The following is an 18,516-nucleotide window of genomic DNA, read 5'->3' on the forward strand; positions in this document are numbered from 1 at the left end:
GTTAGATTTTAAAACACAATATTATACATCTATGTTGCCAGCATGTAGATACTAACTCGATTCTCTGATTCATAGGCATCTCAAGTTCGATAAATTCTTAAATTCAGCTGCAAGATGGAGCTAGAGAATCACACAAAGGCTTGTTCATAACAATATACAATAGCAACATCTTTCCTTAGTCTTCACAATCGAGCGGCAAGTCACATTACGAAAGTAAAGTAGATCCCATCGTGCATGGAGCTGATTGGTGCAACTCTACAGCATTTTTCATGCTTTCGATTATTATCGAGACTCCTCAAGTTGTCTCTCTGGCTGTTTTGATGTCAATCATTAAACGTCAGTGCACTCAATGACTAGATTTGGACAGAGTCCCTTGCACACAAAAGAGAGCGGTGTCTTCAAGAAGATGATCAGCATCATCTTGTGCAATTACAATGCAATATCAATAGAGATATAACAGATAAATGGAAGAAATGTTCTGCAAAAGTGAGCGTCCTGCAATGCAATGTTCTTTTTAATGAAAAGTGGAGGAGCCATGAAACTTAAAATATCTAACCCTAACAGGTAATCAATATCATTTAGAAATAATGTTAAAAAAATATAGATTTGATATCAAAATATGGTGGTTAAATGCTGATATAGATGTACTGAGACAAATACAGGAATGTATTTGGGCAAATCATATTCTAAAGTAAACCAAATCACATTCGACAATGTACTTCTTGCTGCTGCTTTGTAGCCACTTGTCCTTTTTATTATTGCTTGATTAGCTTTTTTATGTGACTCTTTACTGCCTATTTAATACTTGGTAAAATTTAATTTACATTGCTACTTGTTGCCTAGGTTAAACTGGTGACCTTCAGGATTGAGGATGTGATTAAATCTCATTTTTTAAATTTAAGCAAATAATCCAGAATAACACCAACGTGTAAAACAAAAGGAAGTGCTAGATCACTGTGGATGCTATGCTTTAACATCAGGCGAATGTTAACATTCCCTGAGCATTATTTGAAATAAGACTGTTTCTCTAATGTTTGAACCACAATTCTTTCCTCAATCATCATCATCAAAAAATACTACTATTTGCTCAGTCTTTCTGAGGCCAAAATCGCTGCGTGATAACGATCATTTCAATCATTCTTTGGAACTTTCTAAAGGAACGGATAAGGTTTGTACAAATTCTGAGTCTTTAACAACCTAAATCAAACTTATGTCCTTCATTCATAATCATATGTTGTTGTTTTACCTGTAGTTCATATATAAATTATGTGATTACAATTTCTGTTTGCTTTATCCTTTTGCTCAAATATTATATGTTAAAGATTACACTACAATCTTGCACCAATGAACTGTTTTGCAGTCAGCATTATATTTATTGTTGTCTTTATTGTTACTGTATGTATACTGTTTACTCTTTGAGCTTCACGTGAACAAGGAATTTCATTGCAACCGGGTGTACATTGCATTAAACTAATCTGTATCGAAATCTGAATTTCCTGTCAAAATATTGCCTGTGAAATTGAAAAACAGAAAATATTTTTTATGAAATTGCATGTAACAGGTTGGTAGGTCTGTTACTACATACTGGGTGTTGTTTTGAATCCACAATCCAGCAAAATCCTCACCCACCTACAAAGACATGACAAATTCAAATACATTTCACTACGTAGGCACTTTGAGTCAAACACACTGAATCACTGTTTTAAATCTTTGATAGAATGGGTTCCATGCTGGCAAAATATTGCAGGAAAGATGTTGTAGAAAAGATGTTGTCAAGTTGGAAAGGGTGCAGAGAAGATTTACGAGGATGTTGCCAGGACTTGAGGGCCTGAGCAAAAGGGAGAGGTTGAGCAGGCTAGGAATTATTCCTTGGAGCGTAGGAGAATGAGGGGTGATCTTGTAGAGGTGTATAAGATCATGAGAGGAATAGATAGGATAAATGCACAGTCTTTTACCCAGAGTAGTGGAATGGAGAACCAGAGTGCGTAGCTTTAAGGGGAGGGGGGAAAGATTTAAATAGGAACCTGAGGGGCAACCTTTTTACACAAAGGGTGGTAGGTATATGGAACGAGCTGCCAGAGGAGGTAGTTGAGGCAGGTACTTTAAAAAAAAAATCCTGCATCTTAAAATTTGAAAATAGTGATTTGTGTTTAGGTACAATTCTCTAATTGTTGGTTGTTTTTTAATACCTTTAAAAAAAGATAATTGATGAATTGAAACTTCCTATTTATGGGCTATTCATTATTGTTCCTGATTGTACTATTCCCAAATCGTCATGCAGTGTGGACTACTAAGACTGTCTAGCACTTGCAAATACACTCCTCTCGAGTTGCTGTACAGAAATGGCCATGAGTTAGCAGTAAACTCTTTCTTTACTTCACAGCTACAAATGCTCCTTTACTCATCCTCACAGTCATTCAGAAGCAATCAAAATCAAGATCCATTGAACCCAGAAAGGTTGGTGGCACTTGTGGTATATTCCTAATACTGACATAAGTGAGTACAATCAGCTTAACTAAGTGGGGATACAATGTGAGACCTTTTATCAGTTGCACATTGTATCACTGAACTAAGCCACTGAATATCATTGTACAATATTAAAGGAATGATGGTTGAAGACAGTGGTATTCATAATGAAATTCTACTTGTAAAATATATCACTTTTAATATTCTGATGATGTTGTTAAGATAAAGCAACATTTTAAATTGAAGACTTAAATTTTTAAATGTTTCTTTTGAATTGGAAATGCATATTTGCTATTCAGATCATGTAGGAACCAACCCAACAGTTAGATGTTTAGAAAACTGACCTGCCCTAACCACTGACCATTCATCCTTTGCTTTTCATGAACACGGTGGAATGAATTGCTCTTCATCAAGGGCGGCACAGTGGTGCAGGGGTAGAGTTGCTGCCTTATAGCACCAGAGACCTGGGTTCGATACTGACTATGGGTGCTGTCTGTACAGTTTGTACATGCTCCCTGTGACCTCATGGGTTTTCTCCGAGTGCTCTGGTTTCCTCCCACATTCCAAAGATGTGCAGGTTTGAGGGTTAATGGACTTCTGTAAATTGTCCCTATTGTGTAAGTTAGGACTTGTATACGGGTGATTGCTGATGGGCTTGGTGGGCCAAACGGCCTGTTTCCACACTTTATCTCTAAACCTAACAACATTGGTTTTGAGATGAGAATTGTCATTTCTAAGCTTGTAAAATCACTGTGAGGCTGCAGTTGAAACAGGCAGACACCCAAAATGGAACACTGTGAAATAAGGTAGCTTCCAGTAAAATAAATGGAGTAGGCCACAAAGTAGAGTCATAGAGTCTTACAGCATGAAAACAGATCCTTCGGCCCAACCTGCGCATGCCAACCAAGATGCCCCATGTGCGGGTCGGTCGGGGACGAGCTGTCTGTCCGTGGGCGTGGGGAAGAGAGGGGAAGTTTTGTTGCCTCCATCACAGTGAGGGGGTGTTTGGAGTCACTGTGATGGACGTTTGTGTTGGGGTTATGTGTCTTGTGTTCTTTTTTTTTCTATGACTGCTATGTAGTTTCGTTCGGTACTTCGGTACCGAACGACAAATAAAGCTCTGTTATACCTGTTATACCTGTTATACACTAGTCCCACCTCCTCATGTTTGGCCCATATCCCTCAAAACCTTTCCTATCCATGTACCTGTGCAAGAAGTGGGGCCAAAGAGTTCCCAGTGTTGAGAATTGATTTTCAATTAATAGTGTGTGCACGAGACACCCATAAAATACAATCTGGAAAGTGCCGCGGTGTCCTTTCAAATGTAGTGTGAATGGAAAATTGGGTGAAAACAGTTCAGTGCATCATCACAGCAGCTGTGATATGGGAGTGAGCTCATATTTATGTAACATATCAAGCTTGCAATTGCAATTACATTCTTCTCATAATTCTTCGTACTTTCAGAATTTTGTACAAATGCCCATAATGGATGTGCTCAATTTCTCTGCATTCTTGGTGTAGAAATACTCTTTCATTTACATCTTTACAACTCAGCCCAAAATAATTCCCTCAACTAAAATATTGAATTGTTACATGTAGGCGTCATAAGACCAACTATAATGTTGTTTGGATCTTACACCATATTTTCTTAATAAACTGCAAGTGCTTATAACATCTTTCTTTAGGAGGAAACTGGCCTGAAAAAATATGTGTCATCAACGTAAGTTTTAAGAAGCTGGAGGCAAAACCCTTATTTTCTGATTCAAATGTGACAGATGCTAAATTGTTAGAGCGTTAACATCAAATGAATAAGGAACTTTGAAAATTATTGGAAAGGACATTACAGAGAAGTTGGGGGCACTGCTGATTGGATTTAGTTGCCATTTTTCACTGCTCTTCCTTCCCATCCTATATAATTATGGTTTGGTTGGTTGTTCAGAAGGTTGTCCATTAAAGCCCCCCACCAGAACTTGAGCACAAAAATCTGGGCTGACACTGCAGTGTAAAACTGAGGGATTTCTGTATTGTCCTGTCACCTTTTCAGATAAGATGTTAAACTGTGCTCTCCCTGGTGAACATACAAATTAAAATAATATTATTTTGAAGAAAATTTTAAGTTACATTCAGGGCAAAATATTTATTTCTGCATTCAAAATGCCAAAACAAAGTGTTAGCTTGTTATCAAATTGATGTCATGGGAACATGCTATGCATAAATTTGCTGCTACATTTTAAACATCATAATAATTACATTTCTAAAACACATTATTCTTTATTTGCTATAATAGCACAAAAAAAAGGTGATCTGTCAGTCTTTCTTCATTAACTCAACAACAGTTGGACACGTACATGGATAGGAAAGGTTTTATGCGATATCGGCCAAGCATGGGCAAATGGGACCAGTTTAGAGGGGGCATCTTGATCAGCATGGACAAGTTGGGCAGAAGGGTCTGTTTCCATGCTGTATGATTCTATAACTGCTAACAATGGAAACTTGGAAGTAAATGTTTCCTTTATACTTTGCAAATGTTTATTTGGAATACACTGTCTGAAACGATGGTGCTAAAAATAGCCACGATAACTTTATAGAGGAATTAGATGCACACTTGAAGTGGAATATGACGAATCACAAGAATGATTATGGAGGGATAGGTTTTCGACGAGTTGCATCAAATGAGCTGTGCTGTAAAGACAGCACAATAGTGCAAGAGTGGCACAGTGAAATAGTAAGTAGACCTGTGGTCCCACAGCCTCAGCAATCAGGTTCAATCCTGGCTTCCAATGCTGTTTGTGTGGAGTTTGCAATTTGTCTCTGTGACTGCGTGGGTTTTCCAAGGGCGCTCCAGTTTCCTCCACATCCCAAAGACATGGAGGTTGCCAACTTAATTGGTTATTCTACTTCATTGGCAGAAAAGAGACATATTGGCAATTAAAATTGTCCAGATTGTTTTCACACCATGGAATTGACAGGAACTGACCATTCACAATTTTAATCCATTCTATGAGCAGACAGCAAAGTTGTGCCCCTAATCCATTTAATGTAATTTAACAGAAAATGCTGGAAGCACTCAGGAAGTCAGACAACATCTGTGGAATGGGAAATAGCATTAATGTTTCACTTCAAAGACACTATATTAGAATTTTTTTGATTTTATCCAATTGTATTATTAGATCTCAATGTAATTTCAACTGGATAGCCAGAATGGGGAACAATACCAAGGGCAATCCGATATACCTCTAATTTTAGTTTGCAATAACTATAACATTATTAATTCCTCTCCAAACCTTGAATTTTAATGAACCACAGAAAAGGTTGTATGAGACATGCTTGAAGGTCAAAAGGTGAAATGTGCAACTCAATGAAAATTATAGTAATTAAATGCAGTCTTCTTGCACTGAAAAGTAAAATAATATGGAAATGCTAAATTACAATCTCCATCATAGATGTTTAGAAATTTAAACAGTGAATAGACAAAGTGGATGAAATAGTCAGAAGATGAATAAATCTTTGTTTTTCATTGTTTTAAACACCAATAATGATTTTAATCTTAAGGAAGAATCATGTATTTTGTTAAATTATCTTCAGAAAACAGAAATTCTGATCTAATGAGATGGCTGAAAACTACGAACTGCACATTGGGTGATTTACTATAGACTTGCTTTCTTGGGATTAAGCCAATATAAATAAATGAGGCACTTCTGCTGCCTGAACCTAGTTTCCAAGTACTGTAAGTACCGGGACAAACAAAACACTACCATATTTGTCACGAAAATTACACTCAAGAAAAGCAGATATTTGGGAATATATGACCTTAAACTATTGTCTAACTGATGTATTTTTTAAAATATTAAAATTACAGGTTCAAAGGACTGTAATTAAAATGCCTACAAGAAGCATTTGATACTAAATGTACATGCAGGAAATTGGAAATAAAAGTAGAAGAAGTAGTGAACAAACAATAGATGCTGCAAAAGTACTGAACAGTATTCTCCTTTAATTAATAATATGGTAATGTACTGCAAACTATGGGCCTGTCCATAATATTGTAGAAATACGTAACATGTTTCCAGGAAACATTTCTGCACGTTGGTTTAGTGGTGAGACTAAATGTATGTTGTTGTACCCTAGGGATTGCAATTCATAGAAACATAGAAAATAGGTGCAGGAGTAGGCCATTCAGCTGTTTGAGTCAGTGATTTTTTTTAATGGTGCCAAAATTGTGGCGGCTGCATTTTGTGGCTGTGCAAAAGAATCTCATTGTGTTGCGCTTACGCGACGATAAAGAACCATTGAACCATTGAAGAGAAAATGACAAACAGAAACCATGGCTGCTGAAAACCAGAAATAAAAATAGAAATGTTGTGCTGGTCAGTCATTCCATTGCTGTGAATGACCCCTTTATGTAGGTAATGATTAATGGATCAAGAAGAGTTAATGGATATGTGATAGAGAATATATTGCAGGATGACAGGGAACAGGGAAGGGACATTAGGACTGATGGCACTGTTCTGTTGGAATCTGATTGTCTGATTAGCCTCTTTCTATATTCAGCTGGTCAGAAAGTACCTGTGGTGATAGAAAGGTGAGTAGGTTTACCACAGAAATGTAAACTGTAAGTGCCAACAGATAAATTATTGGATAAAAAAACCCTGTGCAGCTTATCAGATGCTGAGGCTGAACTTCTCATTCCCAGGGATGCATTCCGAGACCTGGCCCACTTTTCAATGGTTTATGAAGATCTAGGGCTTAGTATACTGATGGTAATTGGGTAATGACCACTGGTTTGTTTGTAGATTAAAAAGGTGCCGGTATCGCTCTTTAATCAACATAGATGTCTCATTGCTGGAAAATATTTAGACAATAGACAATAGACATTAGGTGCAGGAGGAGGCCATTCGGCCCTTCGAGCCAGCACCGCCATTCAATGTGATAATGGCTGATAATTCTCATTCAGTACCCTGTTCCTGCCTTCTCCCCATACCCCCTGACTCCGCTATCCTTAAGAGCTCTATCCAGCTCTCTCTTGAATGCATTCAGAGAATTGGCCCCCACTGCCTTCTGAGGCAGAGAATTCCACAGATTCACAACTCTCTGACTGAAAAGGTTTTTCCTCATCTCAGTTCTAAATGGCCTACCCCTTATTCTTAAACTGTGGCCCCTTGTTCTGGACGCCCCCAACATTGGGAACATGTTTCCTGCCTCTAACGTGTCCAACCCCTTAATAATCTTATACGTTTCGATAAGATCTCCTCTCATCCTTCTAAACTTCTTAGAGCTACCAGTATACCATACTGGCATGTACTGTCACAAAATTGCACTGGGTATGGCCTACTTTGTACCTACATTTCTCAAGTGGTTAACAGAATCCAGGTATCCAACCTCTATTGATCTGTGCCAATGCAGATGCAGAAATTACATTATTTTGCATGGCAACACGTAGGCATGTTGCTCGGGAGTGGGGGGGGGGGGGGGGGGGGGGAGAGTGGATGTAAACTTCTGGATAGTGTCATAACATCTATAACATCTCTCTTTAAGGAAGCCAGCCCACTGGAGCGAAGGAACAGGTCTAACTCCCTGAGCTGAAATAAATATAGGAATTTACTCGTGTCATCATTTTCAAAGCCACAGCCAAGCACATCAAATCTTGATTGCGATTTTTAAGCATTAACTGGGGCATTATTCCTAATACCTTCTTGGGGATATACACTCATTACATTAGAGATCTTTATCTGAGTTGTGAAGCTCACATTTTATTTGGAGTGTAAGGGAGATTGTAATAGCTGGTAAAGCTGTATTTTCCTCAAAGATTTTCTTACATTGTTCCATCCTGCATTAAATCACCTTCCCCTTTAATAATGCAAGGAAGGAAATTGCCATTGGGAATCCCATACCTCCTACAGCAAAACAATTTCAGAGGTGGCACATGGTCTATAGCTGTTAAAGCCGTTGAACACTCACTACATTTTAGACATAAATGCTTTTCTGTTTCTCCAGAAAGCTCCCTTGGAATTTCATTATACTGAAGACTCCAAAGTAAAACAGCTTTGCCAGTCTCAGCTGATGATGAACAAAAACACTTCAAAAAATATATTTGATGCATATTGAATGTACCAGGAACTCTTGGTTTGCAGAGACTAGATGGGATAATCACACATGGATAACGTAGCTATCTGCAACATCAGTGGTAGTCCCCTGATGTGGCAAATAGCCACATTACAGATGTGTGACTGATGAAGGGTCTTTGACGAGATATTAACTTTTTTTCTCTTTCCACACCTGCTGTGTGTTTCCAACATTTTCATTTTTTATATCAGGCGCGAAGTCCAGTTGATTATGATGTTTCTACCATTACAGGGAGAAGAAACTCTCACTTCGGAATATAGGACTGAAAATATTTCTGCATTAAACAGTGCCCCAATAAGGCTATTTAAAATGAAGGAAATCCTGTGAATGGGCAAAGGCAAAGTGGTTCAATTCAGTTCTTTTGAATTGGTTAATGCTTCTAGACAGAATAAACTGTAAACATATGTTTAAATAATAATTCCGCAATAATAATTTACATACCTGAACCTAAGTTGCTTTGTTGGCAACTTTTCAATAAAACAGTTAATATCAAATTGTGACACCACGGTGAAATCGTGTTTTGTTCTCCTCACTCATTCTGTAATGTCCCTTTGTCCCAACTGATAACATGAAACGAAGATCACCAGATGCACATTTTGGAAGTCCATGGAGTTGCATTCTGAACTATGTTCTCCCAAGAAGATAAATGAAATGTCTCGGAAGTGGATTTTGAAATGTCCTAATGTAAGCAGATTGTCCACTTGAAAGGTGCCTAAGTGAAGAACACACAGTACTTCTTTTTTTTGTACTAGTTTAACGCTGATCATTTTCGGGCCTTGGAAACTCCAGCTTGAGTTGCAGGAGTTTGAAAGGATGTTTCTCAACAACCAACATTGTAAGTACGTACAAAAGGCTGGGAAACATCAATGGTTCAATGGTGCTTTATTTGTCACATGTGCAACTGCATAGTGAAATTCTTTTTGCATATTTACACATGTAGGCACTGCCATGTTTTAGCACCATTTCAAACGTCCACAGTCCGGTCTGCCCATGCGCTTGGTCTACAGGAGCAGTTCCTGATCCAGGTATCAAGCTAGCTAACATGCATCACTGCCACAAGTGTGACAGTGGCGCAGTGGTAGTGTTGCTGCCTGACAGCGCCGGAGACCTGGATTCGATCCTGGCAACAGGTCCTGTCTTTATGGAGTTTGTACCTTCTCCCCGTGACCACGTGGGTTTTAACTGGGTGCTCCGGTTTCCTCCCACACTCCAAAGATGTCCAGGTTTCCAGGTTAATTGGCTTCGGTAAAAATTCTAAATTGTCCTTAGTTTGTAGGATAATGCTAGTGTACAGGGATCACTGGTGAGAGTGGACTTAGAGTGCTGAAGGGTCTGTTTCTGTGCTGTATTTCTAAACTAAGTGCCAAGCAAATGGCACAGTTTCACCCAGAAATGAATGCTAAAACAACTTACTCCAGATAAAATACATTCTGGGTTGCATAACATTGAAAAAAACAGTTTTACTCGATCCAATTTCTAGCAATTGTATTGATGACACCTCTGCGAGTGGCTAGTTGTGTAGGAAAATAACTGCAGATGCTGGTACAAATCGAAGGTATCACAAAATGCTGGAGTAACTCAGCGGGTCAGGCAGCATTTCTGGAGAGAAGGAATGGGTAACGTTTTGGATCGAGACCCGAAACGTCACCCATTCCTTCTCTCCAGAGATGCTGCCTGACCCACTGAGTTACTCCAGCATTTTGTGATATCGCTGCGCGTGGCTGGGACCTAGTGGTGTTACCGGGTTTTCAGAATGATCTGTCTAATTGCTTGTATCTCACAGTTCATTTCAGTTTCCCTGCCTTCTACTCTTGTACCACATCATCAAAACCAATGTGCTCAGCTAAATGAAAGACCCAAGAGGCCAAATTACTTTTTCCACCCTTTGGCTGTTAAAATTCTGCAGTATTTGTGTAAATTATAAACCTTGGTATCATTCTATTTCAGGAATTCCAGGATCCAGGAACAGAGATTATTTCCAAAAAGCCACTTCAGCGGGAGTCTTTTCTCTCTGGTGAGGATGAATTATTAATTACATTTCCAACTTTATCTTGAACTTTATTTTCCCCAATTTAAAAAAACCCATAACAAGTTCAGTAACATTTGAAATATGTATTTGGAGGGTGAGAAAGGGCATGTTTCACATTTTGTACAAATACTCTGTATGTTAGAAGACAATTTAATTTTCAAAGTAGTACATATTAGCTTTGCAAATACTTAACCAATTTTACATGTTTAATAATAAACATCTCTCAGCATTTCTTGATGTTGGTAGAGAGAAAATACACAATGCACAGGATTTTAGTTTAGTTCAAGATGAAAGAGAAGCAGAACTGCCATCACTGATAGCTTGGGAATTACAGAGAGCATATAAGAAAATATTTGCATGTGAACCCATAACTTTAAACCTAACATCACTTTGCTTTGGTCAGCTCAATGTAATAATCTTGGTAAGAAGCAGAGGATGGTGGTGGAAGTTGTTTTTTGGTCTGTTTTTTGGTGGCTAGTGGTATGCCTCCGGGATTGGTGCTACTGGCCACATCTTCCCATCTCCACTCCTTTCTGCTTTCCGCAGAGACCGTTCCCTCCGAAACTCCCTGGTCCACTCGTCCCTTCCCACCCAAACCACCCCCTCCCCAGGTACTTTCCCCTGTAACGGCAGGAGATGCAACACCTGTCCCTTTACCTTCCCCCTCGACTCCATCCAAGGACCCAAACAGTCTTTCCAGGTGAGGCAGAGGTTCACCTGCACCTCCTCCAACCTCATCTGTTGTATCCACTGTTCTAGATGCCAACTTCTCTACATCGGCGAGACCAAGCGCAGGCTCGGTTTCGCTGAACACTTCCGCTCAGTCCATCTCAACCAACCTGATCTCCTGGTGGCTCAGCACTTCAACTCCCCCTCCCATTCCCAATCTGACCTTACTGTCTTGGGCCTCCTTCATTGTCAGAGTGAAGCCCAGCGCAAATTAGAGGATCAGCACCTTATATTTCGCTTGGGCAGTTTACACCCCAGCGGTATGAACAATGACTTCTCTAACTTCAGGTAGTCCCTGCTTCCCCTCTCTATCCCCTCCCCCTTCCCAGTTCTCCCACTAGTCTTCCTGGCTCCGACTACATCCTATCTTTGTCCCGCCCCCTCCCCTGACATCAGTCTAAACAAGAGTCTTGACCTGAAACGTCACCCATTCCTTCTCTCCCGAGATGCTGCCTGACCCGCTGAGTTACTCTGGCATTTTGTGTCTACCTTTGATTTAAACCAACATCTGCAGGTTTTTTCCCGATACATCTAGACCCATTGTTGTTCATCAATATCAATGATTTGGATGAGAATGTACTTCCTGATTAAGTAAGTTTGCAGATGACACTAAAAGAGGTGATATCGTAGATAGTGAATATGGTCATCAATACAGCGGAGCAAGTGGGCTGAGGAATGACAAATGGAATTGCCCACGTTTGATCAAGATCCCTCTAAACCTTCCCCAGACATGTACATGTCCAAGTATCTATTTAAAATAGTGTTCTCTGTGCTTCTGTTAATTATTCTTCATTTTCTATGTTTTAATACTTGACAATATGTTAGCGTTGCAAAGTGTGGGTGTGTGAGCTTTCTACATAGACACACCAGCTTCGCAAAGCCAGACAAAGCCATTGGTGTGTAATTCCCGGTCTTTTCATCAATAACAATACCCTTCTATCCCGTATCTGTCCCTGTGTCAGGGGCAGCAGTTAAAAACTTCAAGTATACTCTCCTTCCTGTCTACTTTCACTGTTCCCATAGCTCCAAGCAATGGGCACTTCAGGTGAGAGATGTAGGTTCAACGATTTACTTCCCCAATTTTCTATCAGATAGAAGAAAAAACATGGACCTTTTCACTATAGATTGGAGAAAAGTTGTGCAGCCTCGTTTGAGAGGGGCCGTGGCTCATTGGCTGAGTGACAGCTGATTTCAGTACTGTTGATCCACTCTGTGGGCATCTGCTGGAAGGTTCTGCTGGAGCAACGCCAGCCGCCTTCCATGGAGATTAAATAAGCAGAGGAGAAATGCTGTGGACAGAATGTGAAAGAGATGGGAAACGGGAGATGTGAGAACAGCTGAGACCAATGGCTGCGGCTGGACTAGAATACCTGGGTTTGCACTTCAACCCCTGGTCCATGAAAGTACAACACTTGCGATGATCTGGCTGTGCTCCAGACCCCTCAACATTGCAGTGGCAGTGACCACATCCTTAATGACAAACAGGCTGCTTTCAATTGTCCATGTTTCTGACCTTATGTTGTACTAGCATCTCTATGCATGAAATCCAAGTAATGCTATATGAATACAAAAGTTAGATTGCTGCTAAATTATTAACCACCCTGGTGTCAGTTATTTGAAACAGTGCCCTTGAAATAAATCGGTCATAGTGCTGTGAGCTAAGCTTATCTATTTAGATTTTATGTGCAACCACAGCAGCTGTTGGCACTCGTTAATCACTCTCGGAGGTGGTATTCTTGAAGGCTAAGTCCGTCTGCATATGACATTTACATGCCAGTTGAATGACTGTTCTAACATTATACAGTGAAAACAACTGCAGATTGAGCGCTGTGACTTATAGAATTCATTTAATATTCCTTTACAAACCATGGAGAACAGAATAAACTACTGTAGGAATAAGGTGACAATGGTTCAACGGTGTTTTTATGGTCAAATGTGCGAAGTGCAAATGAACAGTGAAATGTTTTCCTTACAAACAGTCTAGTAGAGTATTGCCATCCCTAGGCACATCCCCAATTAGCAAATTGGACAGAAATAGTCTACTGATCAGGAATGTAAGAGGCGCCATGTTTTGACGCCATTTTCACAGTCCAGTCCACGCTCTAGGGTTTATGAGTGTTGCCATCCCTTGGTTATGCTCTCCTCGCCCATCTGCCATTGTGCCCCGGGGAGGGGGGAGCGGTCGCAACTAACGCCGACCTTGAGGGCGCGGTAGGCCAGAACCAGGTTCCCTCTCCACTCCTACTGAGCTCACCAATCGCGTCTGTCATTATCGCCGGTCCGCTGAGTTCTCCAAGCAGGCTGCCCCCTGTAGGCGACGGTTCGCTGGATCCTACCGGATTAATTAATTTGATCTGAAGAATATCTGTGGGTTTTATTGCAAGTGAAGGCACAGAGAGAAAATATCATTAGGGATTAGTTTAATTTAGTTTAGTTAAGTTTATTATTGTCACTTGTAACAAGGTACAGTGAAAAGCTTTTGTTTGTGTGCTATCCAGTCAAAGAAAAGACTATACATGAATATAATCAAGCCATCCTCAGTGCACAGATAAAAGATAAATTGTACAACATTTAATGCAAGATATAACATTGAAGTAAATGTTCCAGAGATTTCTGATTCGCCTCATTCCATAATGATTTGTAATTTACAAGTGCTACATGTGCTACAAGCATTATGGATATCTTGTGTCTTTTGACTCCCCAAAGCTAAAGGGGAAGATATGACGATTGACTTTTTAGTTAAGCAATTCAATTCATCCATCACAAAGAGGTGCTTATTATTTGCATCAACCAAAATGTTTGGTCAACACATTCATATGAAGTGAGATATTGTGAATGAAAATTTAGCTACTGCAGAAAAAGAAATATGTGCGACAAAGCTGAAAATAAATATGGTGAAGTCTGGTAAAAAACTCAATATTTTCAAAGGTTTCAAAAGGTTTCGAAGGAAGGGACAGACAGACTGTTGGCGAGGCAGCCATTGCTGAGCCACATTTGTTATGAATAATGTTCAATAAAATCACTTTTGTCTGTTTACACAACCTGCTATAATGATGCAAATCACATCACAACTGACAAAGATCTTTTAATTATTTTATTCTCCCAAATGCATTTTATGATGAGTGACTGAGCTTTAAAAAGTATGAATTGCATTCAAGGGAAAATTGCAACAAAAAAATCTTCATTAAGATTATACATCATTAATCTTGTTTTGTTTTGTATTGGCAGGATAAGTTGATAGGAACCGGAAGAGCAAAGCTGAATAAAATTCAAGAAGTGAATATCGTTATTTTGTGAATGTGTTTTCCAAATTGGCATAAAGATTTTTGTAAATAAACAGACTGAATGATGAAAGCAGGTAAATTGGAAGAATCAATGTACAATCACAGTGTAAATATTTCTGAAGTTATCAATGATGGTACCAAGCCTCAGTTTGCAGATTTTGATTCTTGCCAATCTTCTTCACCGGTAATGTTCCTGTTAATTCTTGCATATGTTACAGTAACTATAGTAGGACTCTTTGGTAATCTCTGCCTTATCTTCATCATAACAAGACCGAAAGAAAATCATAATGTCACCAATATCCTGATTGCAAATCTTTCTGTATCTGATATTCTTATCTGTGTCATGTGCATTCCTTTCACTATTGTCTATACATTGATGGATTATTGGATTTTTGGAGATGTTATGTGCAAAGCTAATTCATTTGTCCAGTGTGTATCTGTTACAGTGTCTATATTTTCTTTAGTTTTGATTGCGATTGAAAGGCACCAGTTAATTGTAAACCCACGTGGCTGGAAGCCTAGTGTCTCCCAGGCTTGTTGGGGAATTGTGCTGATTTGGTTCATCTCCCTAATAATCTCCTTTCCCTTCATCACATTTCATTTGCTTACTGATGAACCTTTTCGAAATGTCTCTTCACACTCAGAATTTTACAAAGATAAATTTGTCTGTATTGAGATCTGGCCCTCAGAATTAGATAGGCTGGTGTTTACAACCTGTCTCTTTGTACTTCAGTATTTTGCTCCCTTCTGCTTTATATTTGTGTGCTATCTAAAAATCTTTATATGCCTCAAGAAAAGAAACAGCATGGCGGATAAAATGAGAGAAAATGAAAACCGGGTGAATGAAAGTAAAAGAATAAACTTGATGCTGGTTTCAATTGTAGTGGCCTTTACAGTCTGCTGGCTGCCACTAAACATCTTCAATGTTGTCTATGATTGGAATCATGAAGCTCTAATGAACTGCCAGTATAATCTTGTATTTACACTATGTCATTTGGTAGCAATGATATCGACTTGCATTAATCCCATCTTTTATGGATTTCTCAATAAGAATTTTCAGAAGGATTTAAATATGCTAATTCGCTGCAAATACCAATCTAAAGAAGAGTCTGAAAATATCGGTCTCTCAGCTATACACACAGATGTATCTAGATGCTCACTGAAATTAAACAATTCTTCCCCAAACGTATAGTACAACTTTCAAATTAATCATGTTTTACCATCATATTCAGAAAGGTCGTTAAATGACATTGACATTTTATACAGCGAGTTTATCTAAGATTCTAATTACTTTCTAAACCTGAAGTAACAAGAAGCTGTTAATGGAAGAATAACTTAAAAAGGACAGTTAACCAATTATAAAGCTAATTATACTAACTATTCAATGTCCTGTCAGTTTAAAACTTGATGGACACAAAATGCTGGAGTAACTCAGCGGGACAGGAGACATGTCTGGATAGAAGGAATGGGTGACGTTTTGGGTCGAGATAACTTGAAGGTCTGTGTAGGCCTCTCCATTATACACATTGAAGAGAAAGACAATATTTTTATTATTACTATTCCATTCCAATATTCTGAATTTATTAAGTTACAAATAACTAAAAGTCATAAATACCTATAATTTCATACAACTTCAATGCGCAAACACATCCTTCAAAGAAAAAAAATCTTAATTATTCACATTTTCACATTTACTTAAAAGGGGGCCATGTATTTATAGGTTTTAATTGGTGGGAGAAAATCATCAGAGGTATTTGGAGACAATGGAAGAGGCCTTTTGATGACAGGTGTGGGCTGGGTCTCGTGTGATCCAGCGCAATAGAGCATAGAATATAAAACAATACAGCACAAAAACTGGCTCTTCGGCCCACAATGTCTGTGCCGAACATGATGCCAAGACAATCTCTTATCTACCTGCACATAAACCATATCCCTCCATTCCCTCAATATCCCTATGTCTATCCAAAAGTCTCTTCGATGCCAGTAGCTTATCTGCCTCAACCACCAACCCTGGCAGCGTGCTCCAGGCCTTCACCACCCTCTGTGTAAAAAAGTTGTCATGCATATCTCCTTTAAACTTTGCCTCTCTCATCTTAAACCTATGCCCTCTAGTATTTGATTTTTTTCCATCCTGGGAAATAGGTTCTGAATATCCACCCTATCTATGACTATAGAAATATTTATTTTTCTTTATAAAGCTAATATACCTAAAATCAACATAAAACTGTTTTATTGATATTTTCTTATAGCCATCCATAGGTTTACAATTACATATTATTTTAACTATTATCCAATTAATTAAGGAATAGCGCATGAGCATGCAAAAATTCCGAAGCACATACAATTCTGTTTATAATGAAATAAAGTTAGATTGATTTATAGACAATAGACAATAGGTGCAGGAGTAGGCCATTCGGCCCTTCGAGCCAGCACCGCCATTCAATGTGATCATGGCTGATCATTCTCAATCAGTACCCCGTTCCTGCCTTCTCCCTATACCCCCTGACTCCGCTATCCTTAAGAGCTCTATTTAGCTCTCTCTTGAATGCATTCAGAGAATTGGCCTCCACTGCCTTCTAAGGCAGAGAATTCCACAGATTCACAACTCTCTGACTGAAAACGTTTTTCCTCATCTCCGTTCTAAATGGCCTACCCCTTATTCTTAAACTGTGGCCCTTTGTTCTGGACTCCCCCAACATTGGGAACATGTTTCCTGCCTCTAACGTGTAACGGAATTTATATTCCGTATAACAAAATGACTTGAAACTTAAAGTACAGGCGTGACTGAAGACAAAATCTGTAGTCTGAGTCTTTGCGTGACCTCCAAGATGAAGACCCTACTCGCAGCCAATTTATTGTTCAACACAATATGATAACATCCATGGACCTCCAGCACCTGAAGAAAAGGTACAATTTAAGGGGAAACAAGGGAGGTACTCAACATGGAGGATCCACTCCTATTTTTCACAGGTTCCAACTGGGAGGACAGAGAAAGGCAGGGTCATATATTTTTTATAAAAGAAAATCAGCTGTGAGCACTGCCAAGAGTAGAATCTGACCCAAGAGCATAAAAATAACTTATATCATGTCATGCCAATGAACTTGACAGGGATGTTTGTTTACAGTGATCTATGAGAACTCTCAGAAGCTTACCATGTGTGATATTCCTCAAGTGATTTTCAAAAACAAAAATTCAGAAATTATTCATCCTACTTTAAATATTTATATATGTGGAACATCAATTATATTTCACAAAATGTCGGAAACAAGATAGGTTATTAACTGTCCTACTGTTTACATGTCATGTATTAGTCTGTTGTTCTGAAACCAAAATGTGAACCAGTATGAAACCTATTGCAGAAATCTGCTGAATAATTATGAGTGTATTTGACTTGCGGTATTGGCTAGCATGCTGCATGCAATGTGATTATAGGATTTCATTGTACATCTATAACTCTGTGACTCTATGTTTGTATTTTACTCAGCTTTTCATTCTGCAGATTGCACACAACTTGTGAATTGTTCCAATAAAGCACCTATAATGTATTACTTTGTTTCACAAAAACTTATTTTTAGATATGATCATTTATGGCTAATCTGTTGATTAATTTTAAAACTAACGGGTTGATTCTATTAAAATGCAAGATGAGTAAACAATGAAAAAATGATATTTGGCAACATTTGATCTGAATGTGTCAACAGCTTCTATTAAGCAAGGTATAACGCTTCTTTCAGTTCCATATACAAAAATGGTTTGCAGTCACAAGATGTAAGGTTACAAAAAAAGACACAAAGTGATGGGGTAACTCAACAGGTCAGGCAGCATCTCTGGAGAACATGGATAGGTGACGTGTTAGGCCTGAACCCCCTGAAATATCACCTATC

At 38.8% G+C, this 18,516-nt stretch overlaps 1 protein-coding gene across 2 annotated transcripts; it reads left to right on the forward strand.

Moving 5' to 3' along the window:
• Positions 1 to 386: 386 nt before the first annotated feature.
• Positions 387 to 18,161, forward strand: LOC144599826 (neuropeptide Y receptor type 6-like). 2 transcript variants are annotated; one of them, XM_078411078.1, is made up of 4 exons: positions 387 to 564; positions 2,384 to 2,457; positions 10,537 to 10,603; positions 14,576 to 18,161. In XM_078411078.1, the coding sequence occupies exon 4, from the start codon at positions 14,693 to 14,695 to the stop codon at positions 15,821 to 15,823; it is 1,131 nt and encodes a 376-aa protein (XP_078267204.1). In that variant the 5' UTR covers positions 387 to 564; positions 2,384 to 2,457; positions 10,537 to 10,603; positions 14,576 to 14,692; the 3' UTR covers positions 15,824 to 18,161. The 2 variants fall into 2 exon arrangements, with proteins under 2 accessions (XP_078267204.1, XP_078267205.1); XM_078411079.1 differs by lacking the exon at positions 2,384 to 2,457.
• Positions 18,162 to 18,516: the final 355 nt, after the last annotated feature.

This window comes from Rhinoraja longicauda, chromosome 14, assembly GCF_053455715.1.
Source record: "Rhinoraja longicauda isolate Sanriku21f chromosome 14, sRhiLon1.1, whole genome shotgun sequence".
NCBI lineage: Eukaryota > Metazoa > Chordata > Chondrichthyes > Rajiformes > Arhynchobatidae > Rhinoraja > Rhinoraja longicauda.

Bases quoted from the DNA above. Each gene is read 5' to 3' on its own strand.
- LOC144599826 (XM_078411078.1), top strand. From the start codon at position 14,693: ATGATGAAAGCAGGTAAATTGGAAGAATCAATGTACAATCACAGTGTA.